This window comes from Schistocerca gregaria, chromosome 4, assembly GCF_023897955.1.
Source record: "Schistocerca gregaria isolate iqSchGreg1 chromosome 4, iqSchGreg1.2, whole genome shotgun sequence".
NCBI lineage: Eukaryota > Metazoa > Arthropoda > Insecta > Orthoptera > Acrididae > Schistocerca > Schistocerca gregaria.
Genome location: NC_064923.1, coordinates 752,526,231 through 752,551,081, shown reverse-complemented (window position 1 = coordinate 752,551,081; position 24,851 = coordinate 752,526,231). Strand labels below are relative to the sequence as shown.

The following is a 24,851-nucleotide window of genomic DNA, read 5'->3' as shown; positions in this document are numbered from 1 at the left end:
AAATGGTGAAGAGATTTGTGATGTTTCCTCTTGGAGTCTCCTATTGTAAAGCTTCTGCTGTATGTTTTTTGTGTAATTGTTTTTTTTTCTGTGTAGAAAGTAAAACCCATGGCCAACAAAGTTCAGAAAATTTATTGATTATGAGAAAATTCCAAAGAAACTTAAATATGTAATTACTTTTGAACAAAACAAAAGTTATATTTATTTTCAAGAAATGTCATAGCAGAAGCATGAACTTAAGCAAGAATAAGCAAAGTAATTACAGACAGAGCAGTCATTTCAGTGAGTGACATAAAATTTGAGTACTGTGGTAGAGATTTTGGTTCTGAAATAACTTTTAACAAACAATATTCATTAGCAACTGTAAATATTATGGATCTGCAGTTATAAAGTTGTGATAGCATGTGGATACCTTCAGGTGTGGCAGTAGCACAGCCATTGTTATTTTTAAATATAGAAAGTGACTTTAAATGTGATTGCAAACAAAATCATTGCTGTAGCTGATTTTTAGAAAAATATGTAAACATTGTTGTTCATTCAGGATTTCACAAAGCAGTAAGAGGCTGAAATGAAAGCTTCTTGTGTAAAACTATTGTAAATTTCATAAGTGATTTGTGAATGTTATTTTCTCACACGATAATGACTGAAAAATAAGAATAGACTGACAACAGTTGTGTAGTAAGAGATTGGCCTATTATAAGATGCACATAAATTAAGCCATGTATTAGGTGTACAACTTTGCTTCCCCCGTTTTGCAATAGACGGAAGTAGCGGCAGATGGGGTTCAGGTGGTTGGTCATAGGTGTAATACAATAAGCTTAGGTATCTTTAAACATAATGCCATAAAAATATTAGTCGATTTGTGATTGTATCATATGGTTATTCTCGATTAAGTACATCTGCTTATGTATCCATTTCTTGCCATTTGCGGGAAGTTTTAATTTTCTGCTTTAACATGAAGAAAACTGCGGCTGTGGCTCTTAAAATGCTGGGTAAGACCAATGGTGAGGGAACTATTAGTGGAAGAACATGCAGAGAATGTTTTCAACACCTTAAAAATGGTGATTTTGATGTCTAAGAGCGGCATGGCAGGGGAAGACAGAACGTTTTTGTAGCTACTGAAACAGACGAAGACAGTCACAGGACATCATTATTGAAAGCAATTGATGTGTTTGAGCCCAGCACTGAAACACAAATGTCCACAATACAGCGATAGACATGTAAAGGTAATCTGGCAGCAGGTCAGTCCTCAACCCCATGTCGCAAAACCCGTCAAACTGTGCGTGAAAACGTTGAAATGAGAAGTCCTATCCCTCTCGCTGTATTCTCCATACTTTGCTCTCTCTGACTACCACCTTTTTTGATCAGTGGCATACGGTCTGACTGACCAGCACTGAACAAGTGCAAAATTGAATTGATTCATGGATTCCCACAAAAGACTACCAGGTCTTCTGCCATTGGATTCATATGCTATCCTAAAGATGAGAGAATGTAGTGGCCAGTGATGGGCAATACTATGAATCATAATTTTTTTGTAAGTTTTTCACAATAAAGCCCCGAACTTCGAGAAAAAAACATTTTTTGTGAGAATGTGACCATCTTCATTCCAGCAGTTCTCATTTAGTGCTAGTTTTCGTGTTTCTTGAGGAAAGATTCTTTAAAAACTTCCTTAGCATTTTTGTTGAGCTGTACTTGGCTGTGGAACGCAGAGTAAATATTGCTTGTCTGAGGGCTATATTACAGTAAGTTCTTTACATTATGAAGAGACTGTTCAAACCAACATTACTTTACTGTATAAACATGTGGAATAATTTGAAAGTTGAGACAGGGAGTTTATTCTTGGTACGTTTCGGGGTGCATGTCCATAAAATGCTGTGCAATTTCAATGTGGTTATTAACCTATTACATGTGATCTGTTTATTTTATAGTTGTTAATGATAAATTATTTTCCTCTTCACCCATTCATTTTGAAGCTGAAAATTAGTTTACTCAGCTTGTTACTTGTTGTACAGGAGAAAGAAACCAGCAAAACGGAAATCCGATGGTACCCTTTTTGTGGGCAAGGATGGAGAGGGTCAGAGTCGCCCCTCAACCCCCTTAGGTCCTAGTGCCGCATCAACACCTTCCTCATCTCAAGACTCATCATCAGATGTGCCTCGTCGCAAGAGGGGCCGAGTTGACCCTACGGTTGAGACGGTTTGTTTTTCCATTTTTTTAAAGGGAAATCCTCTTGTTTGTTGTAAACAAAGTACACCTCTGAGTATTCACACAAAACTTAGAAGGTATCTATTAAGAAGGACATGATCTTTAAAAGTAAGCACAAACATCTACTTGATTTAAATTCTCTTTTTGTCGTAGTCTGTTATTGATATATTATTGCTGCTGTTTTGTGATGATGCACATTTTTTATCTGTTTTAGATTCCATACATCATTGCTCATAGAGTACAGAAATTATTTTAGTGCTACATTGTGAAAAGAAATGTGTACATTCAAAGAGTAGTTGACAGTGTGTTCTGGCTAATAAGTTTTTTTACCTTTTTTCCCACTAAAATTACAGACTATATTTGAGACTCCTTTTTTCTGTTAACTTTGCACAATGCTTTAGTTATATTCTGTTGTTTCAGTATTACTTTGCCTAAAACAAGTGTTAAAAAAAGTTGGTTAAAGTTATATTCATGGTGCTCAGAAACAACCTGAAATGCTTGTTTGAGTATTGCATGGTAGGTTCTACTGAGCAGTAATTGTCATCATCTTCATTTAAGACTGATTATGCCTTTCAGTGTTCAGTCTGGAGCATAGCCCCCTTATAAAATTCCTCCATGAGGAAAAAAAATCAGTGCTTTTTGTCATTTCCACGTTAATAGCATTGAAGTTAGGCCATCTGGCCATTGCATATGCAAATTCAAGCAGCCCACCAGAGGCGGTGTTTCTAAATGTGTTCTTTGTTTGGTTTTCTAAAACAAGAGAGCAGTACAAAAATTGGACCTGGGACAGCAGTAAAAATCAAACTCCAGCCAGAAGATGAGCGGTCTCATGCACTTATCATCAGCACTATGAGAATAGCTGACAGTAATTGTATGCAGTGAGCCACGTGAATTTATGCTGCAGTGGCCTGATTTGAATAACATCAATGGTAATTAACTCAGAAATGATGAAACATGTTGACTTTTGTTCTTGACAGTTATTTTTCAGCACAACCTACCCTGCAATGCCCTTGCAAGCTTAATTCCAGTGCTAATTAAATCAGAAACGATGCAATGTATCGAATGTTTTTCTTAAAAATTATCTCTCAACATAACCTACCCTGCAACACCCTTACAAGCTTTTCAAACAGTTTCTGGCCACTCTGTATATAACCTCAAAGTTAAAAAGAAAACAGAAATACAGTATTCCCATGTAACCACACATATTTACACCGAATGAGATAGTGCAGTGGTTAGCACACTGGACTCACATTCGGGAGGACGATGGTTGAAGCCTGTGAGCAACCATACAGATTTAGGTTTTCATGATTTCCCTAAATCGCTTGAGGCAAATACTGAGATGGTTCCTTTGAAACGACATGTCTGATTTCCTTCTCTGTTCTTCTCTAATCCAAGCTTGCATTCTGTCTCTAATGACCTAGTTGTCAATGGGACATTAAACAGTAATCTCCTCCTCCTCCTCCTCCTCCTCCTCCTCCTCCAAACATATTTACCTATGTCCAATTTATCCATTCACTGATAAGACTAATGTGTATTTGTTTCTTGTCCAGGAGGAACAATTTACCACGAAAGTGGAAGTGAAAGTAAAATTGCCAGATGAACTAAAACCATGGCTTGTTGATGATTGGGATTTCATCTGTAGACAAAGGAAAGTAAGTGAAATTTTTGAAGGGAATGAAAAGTCCTATGTACTTGTTCAGTCTGATGAAGCAAATTTAAGATTATATACAGACATTGTTGAATATATATAAAAATGCCATTCTTTTCAAATGTGAAAATTGATAGATTAACAGGAATTTGAAAACCTAAACAGACTTTTTATGAATATATAACTATATTGTTCAGAAATTAAAGTACAGAGATAAGGAATATGTGTTTAGAAGTTATAAATGGGGACATAAAGAACCAAAGTCACTCTGATTAAATGAGCATTGTACATTTTGTGTGTAGTAACATCTGGTTTTATTTAAAATGATGATAAGAACAAGCTTTCTTAAAGAAGAAAGAAGTAATATTAATATGGATAATATACCAGTAATAAGAACATTAACAATGTAGCTAATTGTATGATTCCTTTAATATTATGAATGGATAGATTGCTGCTCACCATAAATTGAGTTTCTGACAGTCATGACAAAAATACTGTATCAGTCTTTTTGTTGTGCCTGTCTCCAACTCTTATGTGCCATCTTTACAGTGAGTAGCAATCTCTCCTTTCCTTAATAGTAAAGATATCATTGTATTAGCTATTGTGTTTCTTGTCTGGTGCCTCTTTGCGATTGTATATAAAACCTCAATCAAGAAGACACAAATAAGAAAGTAGAAGCTGTGGATTTGTCTTATAGATACCTAAATCATATTCTACCTAATACTTTTTGCCATGTGGCTAATATTTTTGGTGATAAGTTGTTAATCACATTAACTGAATCCTAAGTGTGTCGCCTTTCATTTCTCTATCTGCTTGCAGCGTATTTTGCATATTATTGCAGAGCTTACTGTTCTTTTCTGTGTGTAGGGTCTTCTCAGAGAAATACTTTGATGTGAGTGTAGCCATTTTTGAAGACTGTCCACATTGAGGTATAGCTACACTGTTTCCCTAGGCTTGGAGATTCCTGCACTTCTGTTGCAAGAAGCGGCTTGAAACTGACATTTTTATCTTCATTTGTCTTCACACTCACTAGAAAAACAACAAATCCATTGTGCACTGTAATGTTACTTAACCTTCTAAACATTTTCATGTTCTCTGTGCTCAGTTTCGTGGTTCATGAGAGAGATTAGAATCTCTGATCTTTTACATTTGCACTCCCCCATGTAAAAGAATTGTATCCCTTAATGCTATGAGGCTTTCTCAAATTGTTGCCCCTTTTTATTGCCATAGCAACTGCATTATTACCAAATGTTAAATTAATGAAGTGATCCATACATTACTTTCTCACACGTAGTATGAATTTTTAATTTAGTATTCAAGTGCTGTATAACTGAAGCCAACTTGAGTAGTCTTTTATTCCTCCATGATACAAGTAGTTCCTTGCTGTCTGAACCTAGTTTGCTGCATAATATGGTGAAAAATAGGCATGTTTTAAAACAGGTGCTTGCTAAAACAGGACTTTATGGATGACTTCTGTATAACTTCCATCAACATCTGTGGTGCAAATGTGGCTCCCTCTTGCTAAGATTTTATACCAGTCTGTCTCTGAATAGTATCTGCAGTTTAATGCACAGTCATTTTTACAATTACTTCATTGACATAAGGCCACAAGCTGCAGAAAGTTACGTAAAAAATGAAGTATTGGCTGAAAAAAAATTTCTATCAGTCATCAATATTGTTTAACTTTGTTGAAGCCTAACGTCTTCAATCCAATATTCAAACACTGTTAGCCATAATGTTTCAGTCACTTAACCTTGATTGTGCAAGCTAAATATGCATTTAATTAATTTTGAATGTCTTTTCTGTGCACTGAAATAGTTTACATGCTTAAAAATTAGTGTCAAAGTTTATGTAATCTGTTCAAATTACATATGGGAATGCAGCCAGGTAATGTCATTGACAGCTGCACACCCCGCCCTTTTTAAGGGAGTTTTACATTGTGTGTGCTGGGAGAAACTTAGGTCTTCATGCATTCTGTCTACGCTGAGATTGATAACTTGATACTACGTTTATCAGAACTGACCTCAAGCACTTTTTAGAGGTTTTGAATTCACAACCATTTATCACTGGCTACTTTTTAAAAAAAATTGTTTTATCACTTTTGGACATCACTGATTTTAGAACTTGTTCTTCATAAACACTTTCAAATCATAGCTATGCAAAATTCAGTTTTGTCAAACTTGTGACTTGCATAATATAATACTTTTCAAAAATATTTCAGCTATAAGAAATAACTTCAGTATCATCTGTGAACTTTTTTTGTGTAAAATTCTCAATATCAACTTCCAGCGGAAGATTTGAGACACCAAAAACAAAAATTAATGACAGTAACTCTTGACTACATTACTCAAGAAAAACTTCTCAACACCAGATTTCGTTTTTTTAATGATATAATTGGCCATTTTATTTTCTCATAATATATACCTATCTCATGAATATCATGCATGTTAACAGCTCGAGAGTCAAACAGTAATTTATAACATTTTAAAATATATTTTGTTTTACAATTCATTAACAATGAATATAAAGGTTCAAGACAATGACGGAGAGATATTTTCATCATTGACAACTGCACTGCCAGGTGCTGCTTCAGGAGGAACACCTCTGGAACACCTTGTCTGCATTTTCCTTGGATTACATGCAGCATACAAACAAAAATAGCAGATTTTAAGTACATATATTTAACAAACATTTATTGAAATTATTAACATAGGGTTTACCTGAGCTAGCTGAAGCAGAAAAAGAAAGACAGTAGAGTCCCATCCAAATTGGTGCACTACATATCCTCACCTCTAGCTGAGTAGTCTCATATCATGATCATCTTAATGATTATTAACTTAATAAACCCAATACAATAAAAGTACATTTTACATGTCTCTGTTAGAGCCATATCTAGCTGCAGTAGTGTCTCTGCACTTCAGTAAGAGTTTCTCAACTGCATTTTTTAAAGATGTACAGACTGTAATATCAATGATACTATGTCAAAAAACCATAACATCTATCAGGATTACACATTGTTAATAATGTGTGTATTTGTGTATTTTGTTATTATGACATTAATGGTAATTTGGCTATAACAGTATCATTAAAATGCTTGGTATCTTTCGTATTAACATGTAGAACACAATTATGTCTCAGATCAGGTGATTTTTTTCTTCATCTTGTGCATTAGATTCATTTCTTTCTTTTAATTTTGCTTTCTGGTAGTTTCTACATTAATCTATGTAATATTATTAAGATTAACCTTTGTATGTCAACATATAGTTTTCTCCTTATTATAGTATGACTATAACAATAATAAGATTCACCATGGTACTTTAGAACCACCTATTCAATTTGATAGACATTTTTGTACATCAGAGGTTATATTTAACAACTACGTAAGAAAAGACAGATTGCTACTTATTGTAAAGAAAACACATTAAGTTGCACACAGGCACAATTAAGATACATACATAAAGCTTTCAGTGTCAGCTGCCATCAGCAAGAGAGACACACACTCCTCAAACACACAAACAAGCACACACCCGCATCTTGGGCCAGTATGCAACTATCATGTGGGATGCAAGCAACAATGTAGAGGGGGCAGGGATGGGGGAGGGATAGTAGTTTACAGGTGGGAGAGAGGTGAATGCTGTCTGATGGAGTGTGCAGGGATCAGAATTCCAACAGGTACAGTATCAGGAGTTTGTGGGGGCAGAGAGCAAGGGGAAAAAAGGAGCAAAAAAAGGAGAGGAGCAGGGAAAGATGGGCAGATGCATTGGGCAAATGAACAGGGTGGAAGATGAGAAATGGGAAGAGATAATAGGACTGAGATGGTGGAACGGTTGGGTAGAGGGTGCGGGACAGTATGTTACTTTAGGCTGAGGCTGGGATAATTATGAGAGTGGAGAATGTATAGTTTAGAAAAGGTGGTGGTGGAGGGGAGGATCTAGATGGCTCAGGTAGTAAAGTAGTCATTAAAATCAAGTTTGTTATGTTCAGCTGCATACTGTGCAATAGGGCGGTCTGCTTCACTCTTGGCCACAGTTTGACGTTGGCTATTAATCGTAGTGGACAATTGGATTTGGTTTTTCGGGAGGCTAGGAAGGTCTCCTAAAAAGGTTGGCATAGGAGGATGCCATGCGGGTGCCCATGGCTGTGCCGCAGATTTGTTTATATATCTTCCCTTCAAAGGAGGAGTAGTTGTTGACTGGGATAAAGTTAGTAAGGTGTATGAGGAATGAGGTAATGGATTTTGTGTCTGAAGGACATTGGGAAAGGTAGCATTCAGTAGAGGTAAGACCATGGGCATGAGGGATGTTGGTGTACAGGGAGATGGTGTCAACGGTGACAAGTAGGGATCCAGGAGATAAGGGGGTGGGGATGATGGAGAGTCAGTGAAGGAAGTGGTTGGTTTCTTTGATGTGAGAGGTTAGATTATTGGAAATTGGTTGGAGGTGATGGTCAATGAGTGTCAAAATTTTTGCAGTGGTGGCACAATAACCACCCACAATGGACCCAGAATAAATGAAAAACTTCCCTACTTCCTTGTGAAGCTTAGGGCTTTTAGCATGTGCTTGAATCATTACTTTCTCCCTTACTGTAAATATAGGAACAACAGTTGTTTCATTATACTTCTTGGGTTTTAACTCTGTGCTGTTCTTTAGGTTATCTTCTCCCTTTGCCTGGTTAATTTCAGTGATTTTATGATTATCTTCGGGCCATTTTAAAAAAGCTAACAATGATTTTCCTCCTACTTCGTTGCCCACAACTTCTCGAGGTACCATTCCTGTACCACTATGTGGTAGATCATTTAACACAGCCTCAGACTTAGGGTGCATATCTGTCTGTTTACTATGCCTCTCTTAACAGTAAGGATGACAAAGACACCCTAATTATTTCATTGTCCTATCTGCAAAATTACTTCGGGGTCAATATTTTGAAACATGTACATGTTATATATTGTGTATAATTATTACTCACTTCAATTGTCGATAAAATCCTCTTAAGGGTACCTATGTTAATTAGATAATGTCTCTCTCTGTAGACATCTAGCAACACTTTTCACATTTGCACATTTCAGTGGGTGTCATCTAACTTACTTAGATCAACATTATATCATGAAATATATATTGTACTCCACCTTTACCTTATGGCAGTTGACCATAGAAATTGACAGTGCATAAATCTCGTAGTTTCTCCAGTGTTGTAGGATAGATGTTATGGTTAACTATGGCTGGGGTTTGCTTAACCTTTTGACACAATTGGCATGAACGAATTGTTCTTGTAATAGTCCTACTCATATTTCTCCTATAGCAATGCTTAAGTCACATGCTTTAAGCATTTTTGTAATGCCAAAGTACCCATATCCCTGATGAACAGATTGACACATTGTGACCTCCCCTTCTCTGTTTGCTCTGTTTCTTTCACTGATCTTTCTTCTTCTTTCTTCCTTCTTCGTACCTCGGCTATATCTCAGGGTTTTCAGTGCAGAAATGTAGTGAGAATGGGGCACATGTGTGTGGTGGTCATTGATACTTAAGATTGTTTCGATAGTTCTATTGCTGTCCGTTTATGAGTTGCTAAGCAATGTATCAACAAGCTGACTATGCAATGATTAATGTTTGTCGTATCCCGACAGTAAATCACTTCTTGCTTGCTTTGAATATCAAGACAATTACTATGCCGCTCATATAAGTCTTTGATAGTTACTATCAAGCTAATGTCCGTAAATTGCGGTTAATGTTACTGAATCCTACATGCGACGATAATGCCCGATATCCAGCCGCGTATCTTAAACCCCACACTGATGTTTGAGAATTCGTGCGTGATTTGTTTGCACTAAAGTTGGGCTGTGGTTTGCTAGAATAATTTTTAAATCAACTCCAGGCTGTAAATTAACAACTCTATGCTCATTCATGAAAGTTACAGCAGATCCACACTCGACGACTACTTGATCACGTACTCGAGCAACAAGGAAATTTTTCTGTTTTTACAAAGAGAAAACATGTCAGGCATAATGCAACAAAGTTATTTGCTTTGTCTAAACATATTTGTATCTATCTCATTAAAACTCATTTCCTTTTAAATGTTGTACATAATTAAATTCTTTACTCTGTAAATAATCAATAAAATTTAGAAAGGAATGACATATATAAAAAAGAATCTCAAGTTGATAAGACATCATGGGTCGCTACTGGTTTCGACTCCCCTACACTCACGTGACGCAAAGTAGATCTTACTATATTGGACATACTCGTGTAATGTTACATCGCCCCCCCCCCCCCCCCCCCAAACCTTAATATCTTTGAAAGGTCAGAGATATTGGAGGTTTCTCTGCACGGTGGTAATATGGTGTTCTGTACTGTTGTTTTTGAACCAGTCATTTCTGGACTCGTACAACAAGTTATGAACATCGTACATCGAGCTTTACAGCATTGGTTAAATGTGGGGCCTAACAGGATTTGCCCATTAAATAATCCATAAATGTCATAATATTTGTCCAAACTTTTAAAGCACTTGTCACACAAATATTACACTTTCACTTCACTGCACTAACTTCACAACACTATTAGCTGAGAAGCCCTTCTTTAACTGACTGCACAAAGCACTGGTTGCAGCCACACATATCCATCCATACCTATCCTTTTTTCCCCCTAAGGTAAGTCTTTCCGCTCCCGGGATTGGAATGACTCCTTACCCTCTCCCTTAAAACCCACATCCTTTCATCTTTCCTTTTCCTTCCCTCTTTCCCGACGAAGCAGCCGCCGGTTGCGAAAGCTCGAAATTCTGTGTGTGTGTTTGTGTGTTTTATTCATTGTGCCTATCTACCCGCGTTCCCGCTTGGTAAGTCTTGGAATCTTTGTTTATATATATATACGTGGGAAAAACTATATCTAAAAACAAAGATGATGTAACTTACCAAACGAAAGCGTTGGTATGTTGACACACACACACACACACACACACACACACACACACACACACACACACACAAAATTCAAGCTTTCGCAACCCACGGTTGCTTCATCAGGAAAGAGGGAAAGACGATAGGATGTGGGTTTTAAGGGAGAGGGTAAGGAGTCATTCCAATCCCAGGATCAGAAAGACTTACCTTAGGGGGAAAAAAGGACAGGTATACACTCGTGCGCGCGCGCGCGCGCGCTCACACACACACACACACACACACACACACACACACACACACACACACACACACACACATATACAGACACAAGCAGACGATGGTGGTTCACACATGTTGAGCCACGGATGAGGATTGTGTTGTTGATGATTCCAAGTGACAGTCGTGGTATGTGCATGCGCGTGCTTTCCTCTTGAAGAAAGCGTATATCCTGCAAATTATGTCTCTTTCTTGCTTATGTGGAAAGTATCACTTACCATCACCATCAGCGATGACAACTTGCGACAGTTGGAATAAAAAGTCACGAAACAATTCGCTACAATCACATTTAATGCTTGCATTAGCTATGGCATTCGGAGCAGAGTGCCGAGGACACTACTGAATGCTCATTGGGTGCCCAAGAATGCGTGACATAGGTGTGTAGAATAAGCCGAAACTCGAGTGCCTGGGGCACTGACAACTGACGTGCAAACTGCACTGGTCGTTGTTTCCCTTGGAAGCATTGCACGTCTACTTGGTCATTGATCTGTTGAAGTGCTGATTGCTGCTTTGCAAACACCACTGGTCATCGGCCTCCTTGTTTGACTGCTGCTGCTTGTGGCTCAACATGTCTAAATCTCTAAAATTTTCACTGACAATATGTCTTTACGTATTTTTCTGCCAGATCTCTGCTTTGAACAACTATAAATAACACATAATTATTAAACACCCAACATGTTCATCAATCATTCTGTGGAAGGCACCAAAGGGTGGAAGTCAGGAAGGAGCATTCCCATGAGAAGGTAGACAACCTTCAGGTACATCTGTATTAAATAATGAGGATCTGTTGCCTTCTCCACTATAGTTGAAATCACGATCAATGGTGGTCGAGTTTAAACTTGCTCTGCATGTCTGTGTCACGCATTATCCAACTATCACTGAGCAGCCAGCAGTGTTTTCAGGAGTCTGCTGTGAATGTCGTAGACAGTGCAAGCATTATACTTGATCATAGCAAGTTATTTAGTGAAATTTTATTCCGTTTGTTGTAAGTTGCCATGGCTGTTGGTGATGGTAAGTGACAAATTGTGCACAAGCAAGTGAGAGACATTATTTGCAGTATACAAACTTTCTCAAAGCCCAGAGCACAGGTATGTGCATTCCTCAACCGTCACTTGCAACCAGCGACACTGCAATCACCACCCATGTCTCGAGCTGCGCTAGCTGCCATCACTCATGGATCAGACTATGGATGGAGTCCACAAAATGGCAGAACATGTTTATTACATAACAGGTAACAACAAGGAACCCGCTCTGCCATATCAGAAAAAGGCTGTAAAAAATAATGCATCTGGACTTCAACAGTACAGTGGTATATAATAATTGTATAGATTTCTGTGGTGAATTTTCCTTCTGGTATTATTAATAGCCCATTATATGTGTGCAAACTCGAATCCATATGGTGTGTTCCATTGAAGCTAACTGGTGTACTTTGTAGTATTCTGTTCCGCCTTAGAAATGTGTCTAAAGAGTTTCTCTTTGGCCTTTTTAACTACATTTGATAACAGGGACTAGATCTTGACATAAGTATTATCTTGATTCCCTTCTTAAAATCAAAGTTAACTGTCTCATCTTGCTTGCATCAATTACATTGCCTAGCAATGACACTTGATGAGTCGCAAACCGGCATCCTATGTTGATTCTAAAGTAGCAGAAATCGTGTCACCTTCAGACAGACAGTGCTCAGAAATTGTTGGTAATTTAGCTTAGTGTAAGCTGCCTTTCAAGATGCTTCTTGGTGCAGAGAAACAACTGAAAGAGTGGAAAGTAAGCCACCAGGTCTGGATGGAATCTCATTTCAATTTTACGGACAGTACCCTATGGCACTGGCCCCTTACGTAGCTTGCATTTATCGCGACTGCCAGCTCAAAGTCCTAAGAGACTGGAAAAAAAGTGCAGGTTACTCCTGCTCATAAGATGGCTAAAAAATGAACCTGCTACATTACAGACCAATATCATTAATATCACTTTTCAGCAGAATTTTTAAACATATTCTGAGTTCAAATATAACAAATTTCCTTGAGACGAAAAAGCTTCTGTCCACAAATCAGCATTGTTTTAGAAACCATTGCTCATGTGAAACTCAGCTTGCCCTTGTCTCATGTGATATATGCAAACTATGGATGAAGGGCAACAGGCTGACTCCATATTTCTAGGTTTACAAAAACCATTTGACACAGTGTAGTGCCTCAAGAATTTCTGGGTAAATTCTAGAGACCTGTAGTTCCACCATCTCGAACACGCGTTATGCTAGCGATGAGTGTGATAAAGTAGAACTGTGTCTACTGCACCACAATAATGTGTGTGCAGGACGGACGTGTATCGGACAGATGATCAGCGCGGGCAGGTAGTCGCCAAGCCAGCCTAAGATGTTACACGTCCAGCTCAAGGAATAAACACGCTGTGCTCCGTGCGATGTCAAGCATTATTGTGTGAACATTTGAATGTTGTTGAAAGAAGAGATGAGACAATTACTTATTTATTTATTCATTCACTTACTTTCGTAAGGTCCGGACAGTTGTCTTGTTAAACTTTGAGAGATGTGTAGATTGTATTTATGGAAAAATGAATGTGATAGTTTCTGTCTGTTAGTGCCAAACTTACGAGAAATGTTTAGTTGTATGAAAACTGTTATGTGTGATGAAAATACAGTGGGATTCAGTTCAAAATATTTTCAAGGGTACGGAGTTATATTAAAAGTATAGACAATCCCTCCAAAGCAGCATCCTATCTTCGGAGAAGAAGTTGGGCAGAACATTACAGCCGGCTATCCTGTAAAGATCGATGAAGCAATTCCCAGTAAGTTCGATATTCAAGGGGGGAGTGTGAGTCTTGCACACCAGTACCACACTGCCACCCTTAATCACCGGAAACTGCCAGTACAGTGCCCCACTGCAGACTGGCAACAAAGGTACAAACATATGGAATAGGTTCCCAGGTACACGAGTGGCTCAAAGACTTCTTAAGTAATAGAATCCAGTATGTTATTCTCAACAGTAAGTGTTCAGCAGAGACAAGGATATCATCAGGTGTGCTCCAGGAAAGTGTGATAGAACTGCTGTTATTTTCTATATACATAAAGGATCTGACGGACAGGGTGGATAAAAATCAGCAATTGCTTGCTGATGATGCTGTGACTACATGAAGGTATCATCATCGAGTGACTGATGACTTAGACAAATTTATAGTTGGTGTGATGAATGGCAGCTATCTGTAAATGTATAAAAATGTAAGTTAATGCAGATGAGTAAGGAAAAAAGACCTGCTGTCTATGATTTTATGACCCACTAGTCTCTTTCCACCAACACAACTACTATCTTACATTTATGCTTTGAGGAATTGTTTAAAACAACTGTTGGTGTCAGTTTCAGTGGTGAATAATGAATATTTAACTAGCCTTGGTTTGCAACTTATAAACACCATTCCAAATGTTTGAAACTCTGGGAGATATTTGTATCTCATACAAAGCTTAAAGCTTGCCTGTCTGTGCATCTGTACAACCTGAAAATGGGAACATAGAAAGCCTTGAATATTCTCAAGAGTCTTGTGTGGCAGAAACTAGGGAGTGAAAAGTTCCTTTCTACTACAGTACTGATTGAGGTTCCATGGTGAAGCCCCTTTAGGATCAGTTACCCATCTGCCTGCCTGCCTGCCTGCCTGCCTGTCAACACCCCTTTTTCTCATAAACGGGTAGAGGTATCAAGTTAAAATGTACCGTATTTACTCGAATCTAAGCCGCACTTTTTTTCCGGTTTTTGTAATCTAAAAAACCGCCTGCGGCTTAGAATCGAGTGCAAAGTAAGCGTAAGTTCTGAAAAATGTTGGTAGGTGCTGCCACAACTAACTTCTTCCGTCGAATATATGTAGCGCTACACAGGCATGCTTTGCAGGCACAAAGATAAATATTGGAGCCAAAACCTCTGCGTCAGTAAATAAATTAAAAAAAAGGTGGAAGACGAGCTTTTTTCTCCGCCCCAAGTTTCGACCATTGCATTTTTATACATTATCCAATGAAGTAAATACAAATTCCGTATTGTTCATCTTCGAATGTGGCAGCGAAAATCCGACTTGCAAAACCTGTTTGGGATGTTTGTCAATATGGCCAACTGCCCAACTCTACGTTCTGAATTTTTTCCTACATGTGAGAAGAGATGGTTGCAGATAGGAACTTTTATGAATTGTGAATCACATGCAGTATTCTCTTCACCATGAGAATAATACGAATATAAACATTTTGCCATGTATTCTTTCGTGTTTGCTGCTATCTCATTTAAATTCTGTCTGCCTAATAAACTACAAAACTAGAGTGAGACAACAGCAAACGCGGAAGAATATACATATCATGTCATGTTTATATTCATATTATTCTTATGCCTAATAGTGATACCGTCAGAAATGAAGCACAGCAATTGACTAGATTTTTAAATCTAAGACGACTCTAATTTCTGTGCAGGATGTAATGTACGAAAGAGGCATGTGCAAAGATTTTCAAACGGAGAAAAATTTTCGCTAAACTCTCGTTCAGAACATCTTCTATCATATGCAGTCTATTATTTGGTTCTTGTTGATCATTATCAAAGAAAACAAATGGCAGTCTCTTGCCATTGTTTCGCTAATGAGACGTTTCCTTCTTCTTCTTCTTCTTCTTCCCTTTTTTTTAAAAAGCGGTGGTAGTGCGCACAAAAGCAAGCCATGCCGCGAGCGGCGGCAGGTCGTAAACACTCATTATCAGAATGCGACAAACAATGCATGACACAGTACAATAATTCATTTTCAGCTTAGAGTCACATAAACACCTATAACAAAGAGAACGGCACTTATCAGATCAAAGAAAAATAAGCAATCAATTCAAACCAGACGAAGCATGTGAAAATGGAAGAGTACCCGTATAAATACGGACGGAGCGCCTGACGCATAGCAAACCTGGTAAAGCTTAACTGCTAAGCTTACTATTCGAACCAAACTACTGTAGCTGTATCGTCATTCATTCGACCTAAATTGTGACTCAATTACTATGGACCAACTTTGATTCGATTTGGAGTTGCGGCCTAAAACTTTTCTCTCCCCTTGAATTTTGAGTCTCAAATTTCAGGTGCCGCTTAGATTCGGGTAATTTTTTTTCCTTGATTTCGAGTCTCATTTTTCAGGTGTGGCTTAGATTCGAGTGCGGCTTAGTTTCGAGTAAATACGGTATGTCTAATTCTGAGGTCTATTGTTCCTTGTAATTGTAAATAAATTTAAACTTCCAAATCAATGCAGTCAGAAGATAGTCATTTACATTACATATTTCTTACTCCCAAGCTCACTCATCAGAACATGCAGATGAACTATCTACATAAATAATGAAACTTGTACAGAACCTTCAGAGGTCAAGCTTCCTTCAAACTCCTGGATGGTCTTCTCTCAAAAATGGTTCAAATGGCTCTGAGCACTATGTGACTTACCTTCTGAGGTCATCAGTCGCCTAGAACCTAGAACTAATGAAGCCTAACTAACCTAAGGACATCACACACTTTCATGCCTGAGGCAGGATTCGAACCTGCGACCTTAGCTTTCGCTCAGCTCCAAACCAGACTGTAACCGCCCCCCCCCCCCCCCCCTCTCTCTCTCTCTCTTTTTAAAAAGTGCTTAAGACCCAGATGTTTGAGTACAGCTTGGTATATTTTAATTTTATGATTTGAATCATAGTGTCAGATTGGGAGACCAGGTTATGGATGATGCCAACCTTACAACAAAAATAGGTCCTTATTTGATTTCAATTATTTATCTCTTATGTAACCAATTGATGTAATACACCAGAATTGGAATGTAGAATTGGTGTGTCTGTTGACTGAGAATTTTAAGTTAAATCCCTTAATTGTTCTCTTCATTTGCTTCCTCTCCAGCTTGTTGACCTACCTGCGAAGATAAGTGTTGACCAGATCCTGGATGCATATGTGAAACTGAAAACTTCAAGTAAAAGTAACACACCATACAAGTAAGTACCTATATGAATATCTTATTCAGCCCATATTTAAGTACTGCCACAAACAAACACAATTGCAGCTTTTAGTTGCTGATGCAATAAAGTTGAATATCATTCAGTTTGGACACCAATAAATGTGGTCGAGCTTAATAAAATTATAGTAGTAATAGTTTCTGATTTTTGTGGTGTACTACCGTACAGCTATTTGCTCATTGTTGATTACAGGATGAAACAATGAATTTACATTTGGTTTCCTCTCCATGGATCTCCAGTTTCATAATCAAATACTGTGTTATATTTTATCAAATATCAGTCAAATTTCTAGAATTTTTGGATTCTGTGCTGCCTTATGTATACATCAGTTCATCTGAATTATGTTGTCTGTATTACTAGCAAAATCACAATATCTAATATATGTTTTCTTCTTTAGAGAAAGTGCTGTTATTGAGGTTATCAATGGAATTCGTGAATATTTCAATGTGATGTTAGGCACGCAGCTTCTATACAAGTGGGAGAGACCTCAGTACAGTGAGGTGAGTGAATGCAACTCTAGATTTTAACTAATTAATGGAAAATCTCATATAAAGATGTGAAACAATTACTAACAAAGAGATAGAGGGGCTGGCCAGTACTTACCTCAGCTCAGTACAGCCGATAGAAACACAAAAAACAACCGAAAATTTAAGCTCCTAGCTTTCGGAATAAATGTTCCTTCATCAGGGAGGAGAGAGGGGAAAGGAAGGGAAGAAGGGAAAGTGGATTTAGTTACTCACAACCTAGGTTATGAAGCAACAGGGAAAGGAAAAACCCTTTCCCTGTTGCTTCATAACCTAGGTTGTGAGTAACTAAATCCACTTTCCCTTCTTCCTTTTCTTTCCCCTCTCTCCTCCCTGATGAAGGAACATTTATTCCGAAAGCTAGGAGCTTAAATTTTCGGTTGTTTTTTGTGTTTCTATCGGCTGTACTGAGCTGAGGTAAGTACTGGCCAGCCCCTCTATCTCTTTGTTAGTAATTGTTTCACAACTCTATATTTTGGTAGCTACACTTTTCTTTGATAACTAACATAGAGTATTATTAACATGTTTGCCTACCATGCAACGGACCCAGGTTCGATTCCCAGCCAAGTTGGAGATTTTTCTTCACTCATGTACTGGGTGTTGTGTTTTCCTCATCATATTTCATCCTCATCATTGTCACACTAATCACCCAGTGTGGCGTCGATCGAAATAAGACTTTCAACTTGGCAGCCGAACTTCACTGCATGGTGGCTGCTGGCCATCAATGCCACACGATCATTTCGTTTCATTTCTACAAATTATAGATCTGATCACATAAATAAATTCTCCATGGCTTACTCATTAACCTTTTGTTAGGCGTGGCTGGTGAGACTGGCGTAGTTTTAAATTTTGTCAGTTGTTTGTCAACAGTCGAAAGCAATCATGTCTTTTTGCTAGAAATGCCACTTATCCAAAGCCTTTTTGTTGTTGTGCACTTCAGTATCGAAGAGACTGCTCTGTTATGGTGATATGTGCTGGTTTATCAGTGTTGTGCACTGAACCTGACTACATTTCATTTATATAGTACACTTATTTGGTTCTTAGCATAATTTCGTTAGTACAAAGCAGCTTAGGAATGTAAAACACAATGTTTGCTTTCTTTTTGAAATCTTTGTTATGGCTGTATGAATAACAAGTATCAAATTGATACAATACATCTGATAGCATTATTTTACCAAAATATTATCATTTGAGGTACGATATACTTGATTGTGAATGGCTACAGTAAGATGTATACTATTCCCAACCTAAAACATTACAAAGAAATCCAAGAGATGTTTATAGAGGATAATAATGAAATTCAAGAGAATTTTGAAGACAAAATGGATATAGATTGTGATAATGGAACTGAATTTCTGCAGGGAGATTCAGAAACAGAGGAAGATGACAGTGAAGATGGCAAGGAAGTACTTCAGGAAAATGACCATCACTGTATTGGTAGGAACAAAGTGACAAAATGGAATAAAGTTCCACTATCACAGAGCGTATGTTTCTGGGCCCACAATGTTCAAATGTTACGTTCATCTTTGAGTATGGCAGAACTGGCGAAAACTCTTATGGAATGCTGGATTTGCCTCTTAGATTATGACATTTTGCCCATTATAGTTCTGTATGCAAATCACAATATTAATATCATCAAAGCTTCATTTCAGTACGAGAAAGACATAAAACTAGTAAATGTTATTGAACTCAAAACCTTCATTGGTCTCTTGTTTTTGGTTAGTGTTAACAAAAGTAACAGACAAAGCTTAGAGAATCTTAGGGGAATGGGTGAGGAAGGTATTAAAAAAAATTATGCCTCGTGATGAACACACAGTGTTTCCCACTCCCCCATTAGGTGACAATCTTGTGACTTGTGATCAAAGGGGACATTACATAAGATGGCAGTGACTTGGGAAATATTTTCTGTGTTTATACAGAGTTGTCAGAAGTTCCATACTCTCAGTGAAACTGTTACGGTATAAACAGGAAGCAATCCATGAAAGATGCCACTACATATACATACAGAAAACCAAATGAAAGTAGCATAAATATACAGGGTGGTCAGAAACAGTCTGTAAAGTTTGTAAGGGTGTTTTGGGGTAGATTGTGCTGAGAAATAATTGTTAAGACATTTGACATGTTGGACTGTTTCAGAGTTAATTATCATTGAAGTTAGTCAATTAGGCCATTGTGCGCTCAAATTGAAGCGGCCTGTGAGAGGCAGTGTCACCAAATGTGTTCTTCATTTGATTTCCTAAAACCAAACAAGAGAGCAATTAAAAAGAAAGAAATGGACCCGGCGTGGTAGTAAGGATCAAAGCAAAGCCAAACGCTGAGTTGTCTCATGTGCTATTGTCTACACCAGGCATGGGCAACCTTTGGTGGTCTGTGGACCTGATTCACAGACCTACTTAAGCTAGTGTGCCACATCATCACAACAGAACAACACTCCTAGAGCATAAAGTCAAAATTATAGTGTCTGTGACTTAAATGTTTATGAGGAAATGAACAGATATGAAGAGCACCTGTTTCCCGACAAGCCACGCCAACAAACTGTGCCTCGAAACACACGATTTTGAGAAAATGTTCATTTTAGGGAATTTCGTCCATGGGCCAAAATGAAACCAATCGCGGACCAGATGCAGCCCTCGGACTGCCAGTTGCCGACCTGTCGTCTACGTGATGAGAACAATTGACACTAATTGCAACCTACAGGTCACGTCAGTTTTTGCATGAAGCGGCCTGATTGGCTAACTTCAAAGCTAATTAACTCAGAAATAGTGTAAAGTATCAAATGTTTCTCTGAACAATTTTTTTTTTCCAGCACAACCTCCCTTTCAACACCCCTTACAAGCTTTTCAGGCTGTTTCTGACCTCCTTTGTATAAGCTCTTGTTGTTTCCAGCTATTTTACCTGTATAATTTGAAAATATGCTTAGGATTTCAACCAGAAGGATTATACCTCGTAAGCAACAAACATTTGGATGTTGTTCTGCGACTTGTGAACCTATTTGTCAGTCTGGTTGAAATGTGGTTCACTGTATCAGCTTGCTAGAGGACCTAGAAACAAAAAATATTTCTTATGTTGGGACAATGAAGAAAAACTAGTGTGGGATTCCTCCAGAGTTTACTATCAGTAAAGGTAGGTCTTCTGCAGTTCACTTTTTGGCTTCAAGAAAAGCTGTGGTATAGTTAAAGAGAAAAGTGTCTGATGCTGGCATCAAGCTTGATGCTGAAACAGGAGAGAAGCAATCCATTGTAACATACCTGTATTATGAAGGCACTAAAGATGGAATCGACACTACAGATAAGCTCGCCTCTCTGTGGAATGTTGCAATAAATGCGTGTCATTTTACCAGACCTATTTTTTTCCCCATGTTCAGTATGAGTGGGGTCATTGATATGAGTAATAAATTTTGGGAACTACAAAAAAGGCATCTGAAGCAAGGGATACCTTACACAACATCCAACAATGAAAAATCCAGAATGGAACACTCACAGTATTATGAAAAGGGTAGTTGCTACTCACCATGTAGTGGAGATGGTGAGTTACAGATAGGCACAACAAAAAGACCTTCAAACAAAGCTTTTGGACAAACAGCCTTCATCAGAATAGACAACATACACATACACACACTCATGCAAACGCAGCTCACACTCACAAGTTCACAGTCTTTGACTGCCTATAATTCATATTGGTCTTCAGCAGAACAAAAAAAATTGTAGGTGCATATGAGGAGAAGAAGAAGCAGAAGACAAATCAAAAATGAAGAAAACGAACTGGGGTGAATCGGAAGAAATGTAATACTCGCATAGTAAAATAAAAAAAAGAGAAAAAAAAGAAGGAAGACTGATAAAAATGCTGTTACAAAATGTGTCGAAAGTCAATCTGTTTCACGTTGAAACTTTTTGTTGAGACTGTGGTAAAATTCTTTATTTGTTACCACAGACCAATGATGAGACACTTGAATCACTAATATTTCTATTTTTATTGTGGTCTTATGTCGTCCTTGTCTTTCAGTAAATGTATTTGTATTAATAAAGAGTTAAATTAGGAAATTTAATGAGAAAAAAGCAAGTGAATAAATGATGGGATCAATTTGATACTATGCACTCCATCGTAAATTGTGGTATTATATTCTTGACTAGGGAATGGATGATTTTTTAAATTTGTAACTCACCATAAGTAAAAATTACTTAAAAATTGCCTTTTTTTGCTGAAATAGACTGTAACTGAACTTTGCAAAGTCCTGTGCATTTAATTGTGCACTCCACTGGTCCTAACCGAACAGTTAGGAACAACACATACGGTGAAAAAAAAAATCAATTTAAAGTCAATTCAATACATTGTTAAGGGTTTAAACTGGAAGCATGCGCTTTTCTTAACTATTTTTCATGGACATTGGAAATTTTAATTAAGTGTTCTGTAAATTTGTATCTTGGGATATATTCTGGTACACTTCTTTATTGCAGAAGAAAAAAATTCATTGTAAAATATTACAATGAAGGTGGTATGTAGTATGGTTTTTCCCTTCTAAATGAAAGAATGTTAATGGAGGTGGTTTATTCATTTATGTAGCATTTGGCTAGTACCACATTACACAAGAAAAATCCTTTCCCATTAATAAAATGTTTACACATATTTAACACACAGAAAAATGCATAGGTATTAGTCAATTAATTGTACAGTATTTACAACGCACATAAGGTCACAGACATACATCCAACAACTAAATATATTTAATTTACATCTTTTTTGCCATCAGGAACTCTTGTGTGTTGGCTGGAAATGATCATTTTAGGCACGCAGGTGTGCTATACTGAACTGTTTTTTATTCTACACCTCAGTCACAGCTGCGCAACATTGTTGCTTCCCATATGTACATTGAGTGAGCATATTCTCCACTATTTTTCCTTATTCTGTAGAGTGCAAACTTGATCTTGCAATGACCTTCAAAACCTGGCATCTTGAATGAGTTGCAGAGCATCTTAAGTTGTTCTGGGATAGTATTGTTCTGCCATATTTCTAGCTATAGATTTGTTTATATTATCCATTGTCCATCAAAAATTTTGCACCTTGTAACTGGTGCTTGAGAACAGATTCTTACCACAAAAATGAGGGAGCATTATGGCCGAGAATAGGCAGGAAGAAAGTTGGAATGTTGATTGTTCTGGAGATGATGCTTACATTCTGGTTGAGCTGTGCATGTCAGCGAGTTTGGTGTATGGTGTGTTGATCCAGACTGAAACACAATATTTTGCGACAGGGTACACCAGTCCAAGAGCAAAAATTCTTATTGTTGGAGCTGATGAACCACATGTCATACCACAAGATTTCTGCAAAAAGTTATTTCTTTTCTCTATCTTAACAGCAGTTCTTAGGAAGTGCTCTTTAAAGCGGAGTGTCCTGTCAAGAGTGACCTCTAGACAGTGTGTACTTCTGTGATGGCTCAGCTGTTTCTCTTTAGAACATACCTTTATTTCGTTGGGGAAAGAAACAACAGATGCCCCCTGCCCCCCCTTGCTTTCTGAGTTTAACATCGACTCGAACAAATGTCATTCAAAGGCAGAGTCAGGTAAAAAAATATATTAGTAATACAAGAGCCTTATAGGCTTCATCTGAGATGGGAGTGAGCAGAAGAATCTGCCAACAGTTGTGTTACATTTGCTCTTAAATGTCTCTCCCACCCCTCCCCCTCCCCTCAGAAGTTGAAGTGTTACCTGGGATCTGTCTCAGTTAATTTGTAGTTAGAATTTAAGCTGTAATGGTACAGGAATCACAGTACGATCACCTGAGATTCCTTTTTCACTTGCCGTAGTTATGTGCTGTGGTTATTCTTGATCATTGACTTCATCTCTGGAGGCTGGAATCTTGGGGCTGAAAATGTAAATTCAAACTAGCTCGCGAGTACACAGTTAAGAAGTATTACTTCTGTGGTGTCCTTCCCACTCATCTCTTATAGGGTGCCTAAAGGATTTTGCTTTCTCAGATAGCTATACAACAATTAAAGCAATTCACATTAATGGTATTTATTTCAATAAAGTCAATTGACAATGCTTAACTTTGGTTTACAATGGTGTCACAAGCAATGGGTGACATGCAAATAATCAATGTCCTTTGGTATATACAGTGTCCATGCAAGTAATGTATATGGATCACAAGTAACAGCTCTACTAGTGTCTGTCTTCTGCTGTCCAGCTGAGACTGGCAGGAACAGCACTTATATTCTCTTCGGCTAGAGGCAGCTCCTGTCGTCGTACAGTCCTAGTCAGCGAACTATTGGCTAGCATCATCTCACAGCCTTCTCTGCTCCTACATTCTTCATCTGTGTGCCGGCACTTGTCATTACGCCGGAATGTCCCCCCTCTCCCCAAAGTGACGGGAGTTCCATCACGGCGGGGGAGTCAGAAGGGTGTGCGCATCGCTGGAATGGAAGCTGTGGCTACAGAAAATGTCAAGCTTCCGGTTGTACCCCACCATCCGGCATTTGCTCTGGCGGAAATGTCTCCTGGAAAACTATGAGAAGGGTACGCATCCACCTCCTGATGCCATGAACCAGATGAAGGTGGCGACTGCTGCGGTGTGGGCGGGGCCACCCTTCCACCGATAAGACGAGTGGAGGGGAAGGCGCCGTCTCCATGGGGTCATCCCGAGTTGTCGTGATGACACCCTCTGGTGGCTGCTTGCGGCCACGCTGCCATCTGGATCCATGAATCTGGGGGAAGAGATACTGAAAGATCATCGTGCCCATGACACAGATGAAGCTGATTTTGATGTCGGTGCAGCCCGCCATCTGGACCTGAAAGAAGATACATGCAAGCGCCAAGTCGATGGACAATCTCGCCTTGTGCCCACAGTCTGCTGCTGCTAAAAACCCTGCAAATGACAATATTGTGTGGTGCTAAGTGATACTTCGGCCTTCCTTTGGTGCTGGATGCTGAGGAGGGTGGAGTAGGTGGAGCAGTGTCCAATGGCGGCAGCCGTGAAACAATTATGCCGGCGATGGTCCATCTCCTGGGTGCGAACGATAGGAGGCGAGAAACACTTACAGTGCTTGATCCCTGGTGTGTGCGGAGCAAAGTTTGGCCATCTGCTGCTTGAATTTTCTAACAAAATGTTGCTCTTCGCCATTTGACTGTGGATGGAACGATGCACTACTGAGATAATGTATGCCATTGCGTTCACATAATGTTTAAAATTAATTTGATGTGAACTGAGGGCCATCATCTGACACTAGTACTTCGGGTGAACCTTTGAGGTAAAAAATTGATGACAACACCTGAATTGTGCTACGTGACGTCGTTGAGTTCATTGGCACAGCAAAAGGAAACT

General features: G+C 38.4%; 1 protein-coding gene across 1 annotated transcript in view; it reads left to right on the top strand.

Annotated features, from left to right (window-relative positions):
* LOC126365935 (mortality factor 4-like protein 1) overlaps positions 1–24,851 on the top strand; it is a 121,688-nt gene that overhangs the window by 64,997 nt on the left and 31,840 nt on the right. The window contains exons 4-7 of the mRNA XM_050008706.1: positions 2,013–2,196; positions 3,756–3,857; positions 16,901–16,992; positions 17,411–17,513. Of these exons, the coding sequence (XP_049864663.1) occupies positions 2,013–2,196; positions 3,756–3,857; positions 16,901–16,992; positions 17,411–17,513 (481 nt within the window). The remainder of the gene's footprint in view (positions 1–2,012; positions 2,197–3,755; positions 3,858–16,900; positions 16,993–17,410; positions 17,514–24,851) is intronic.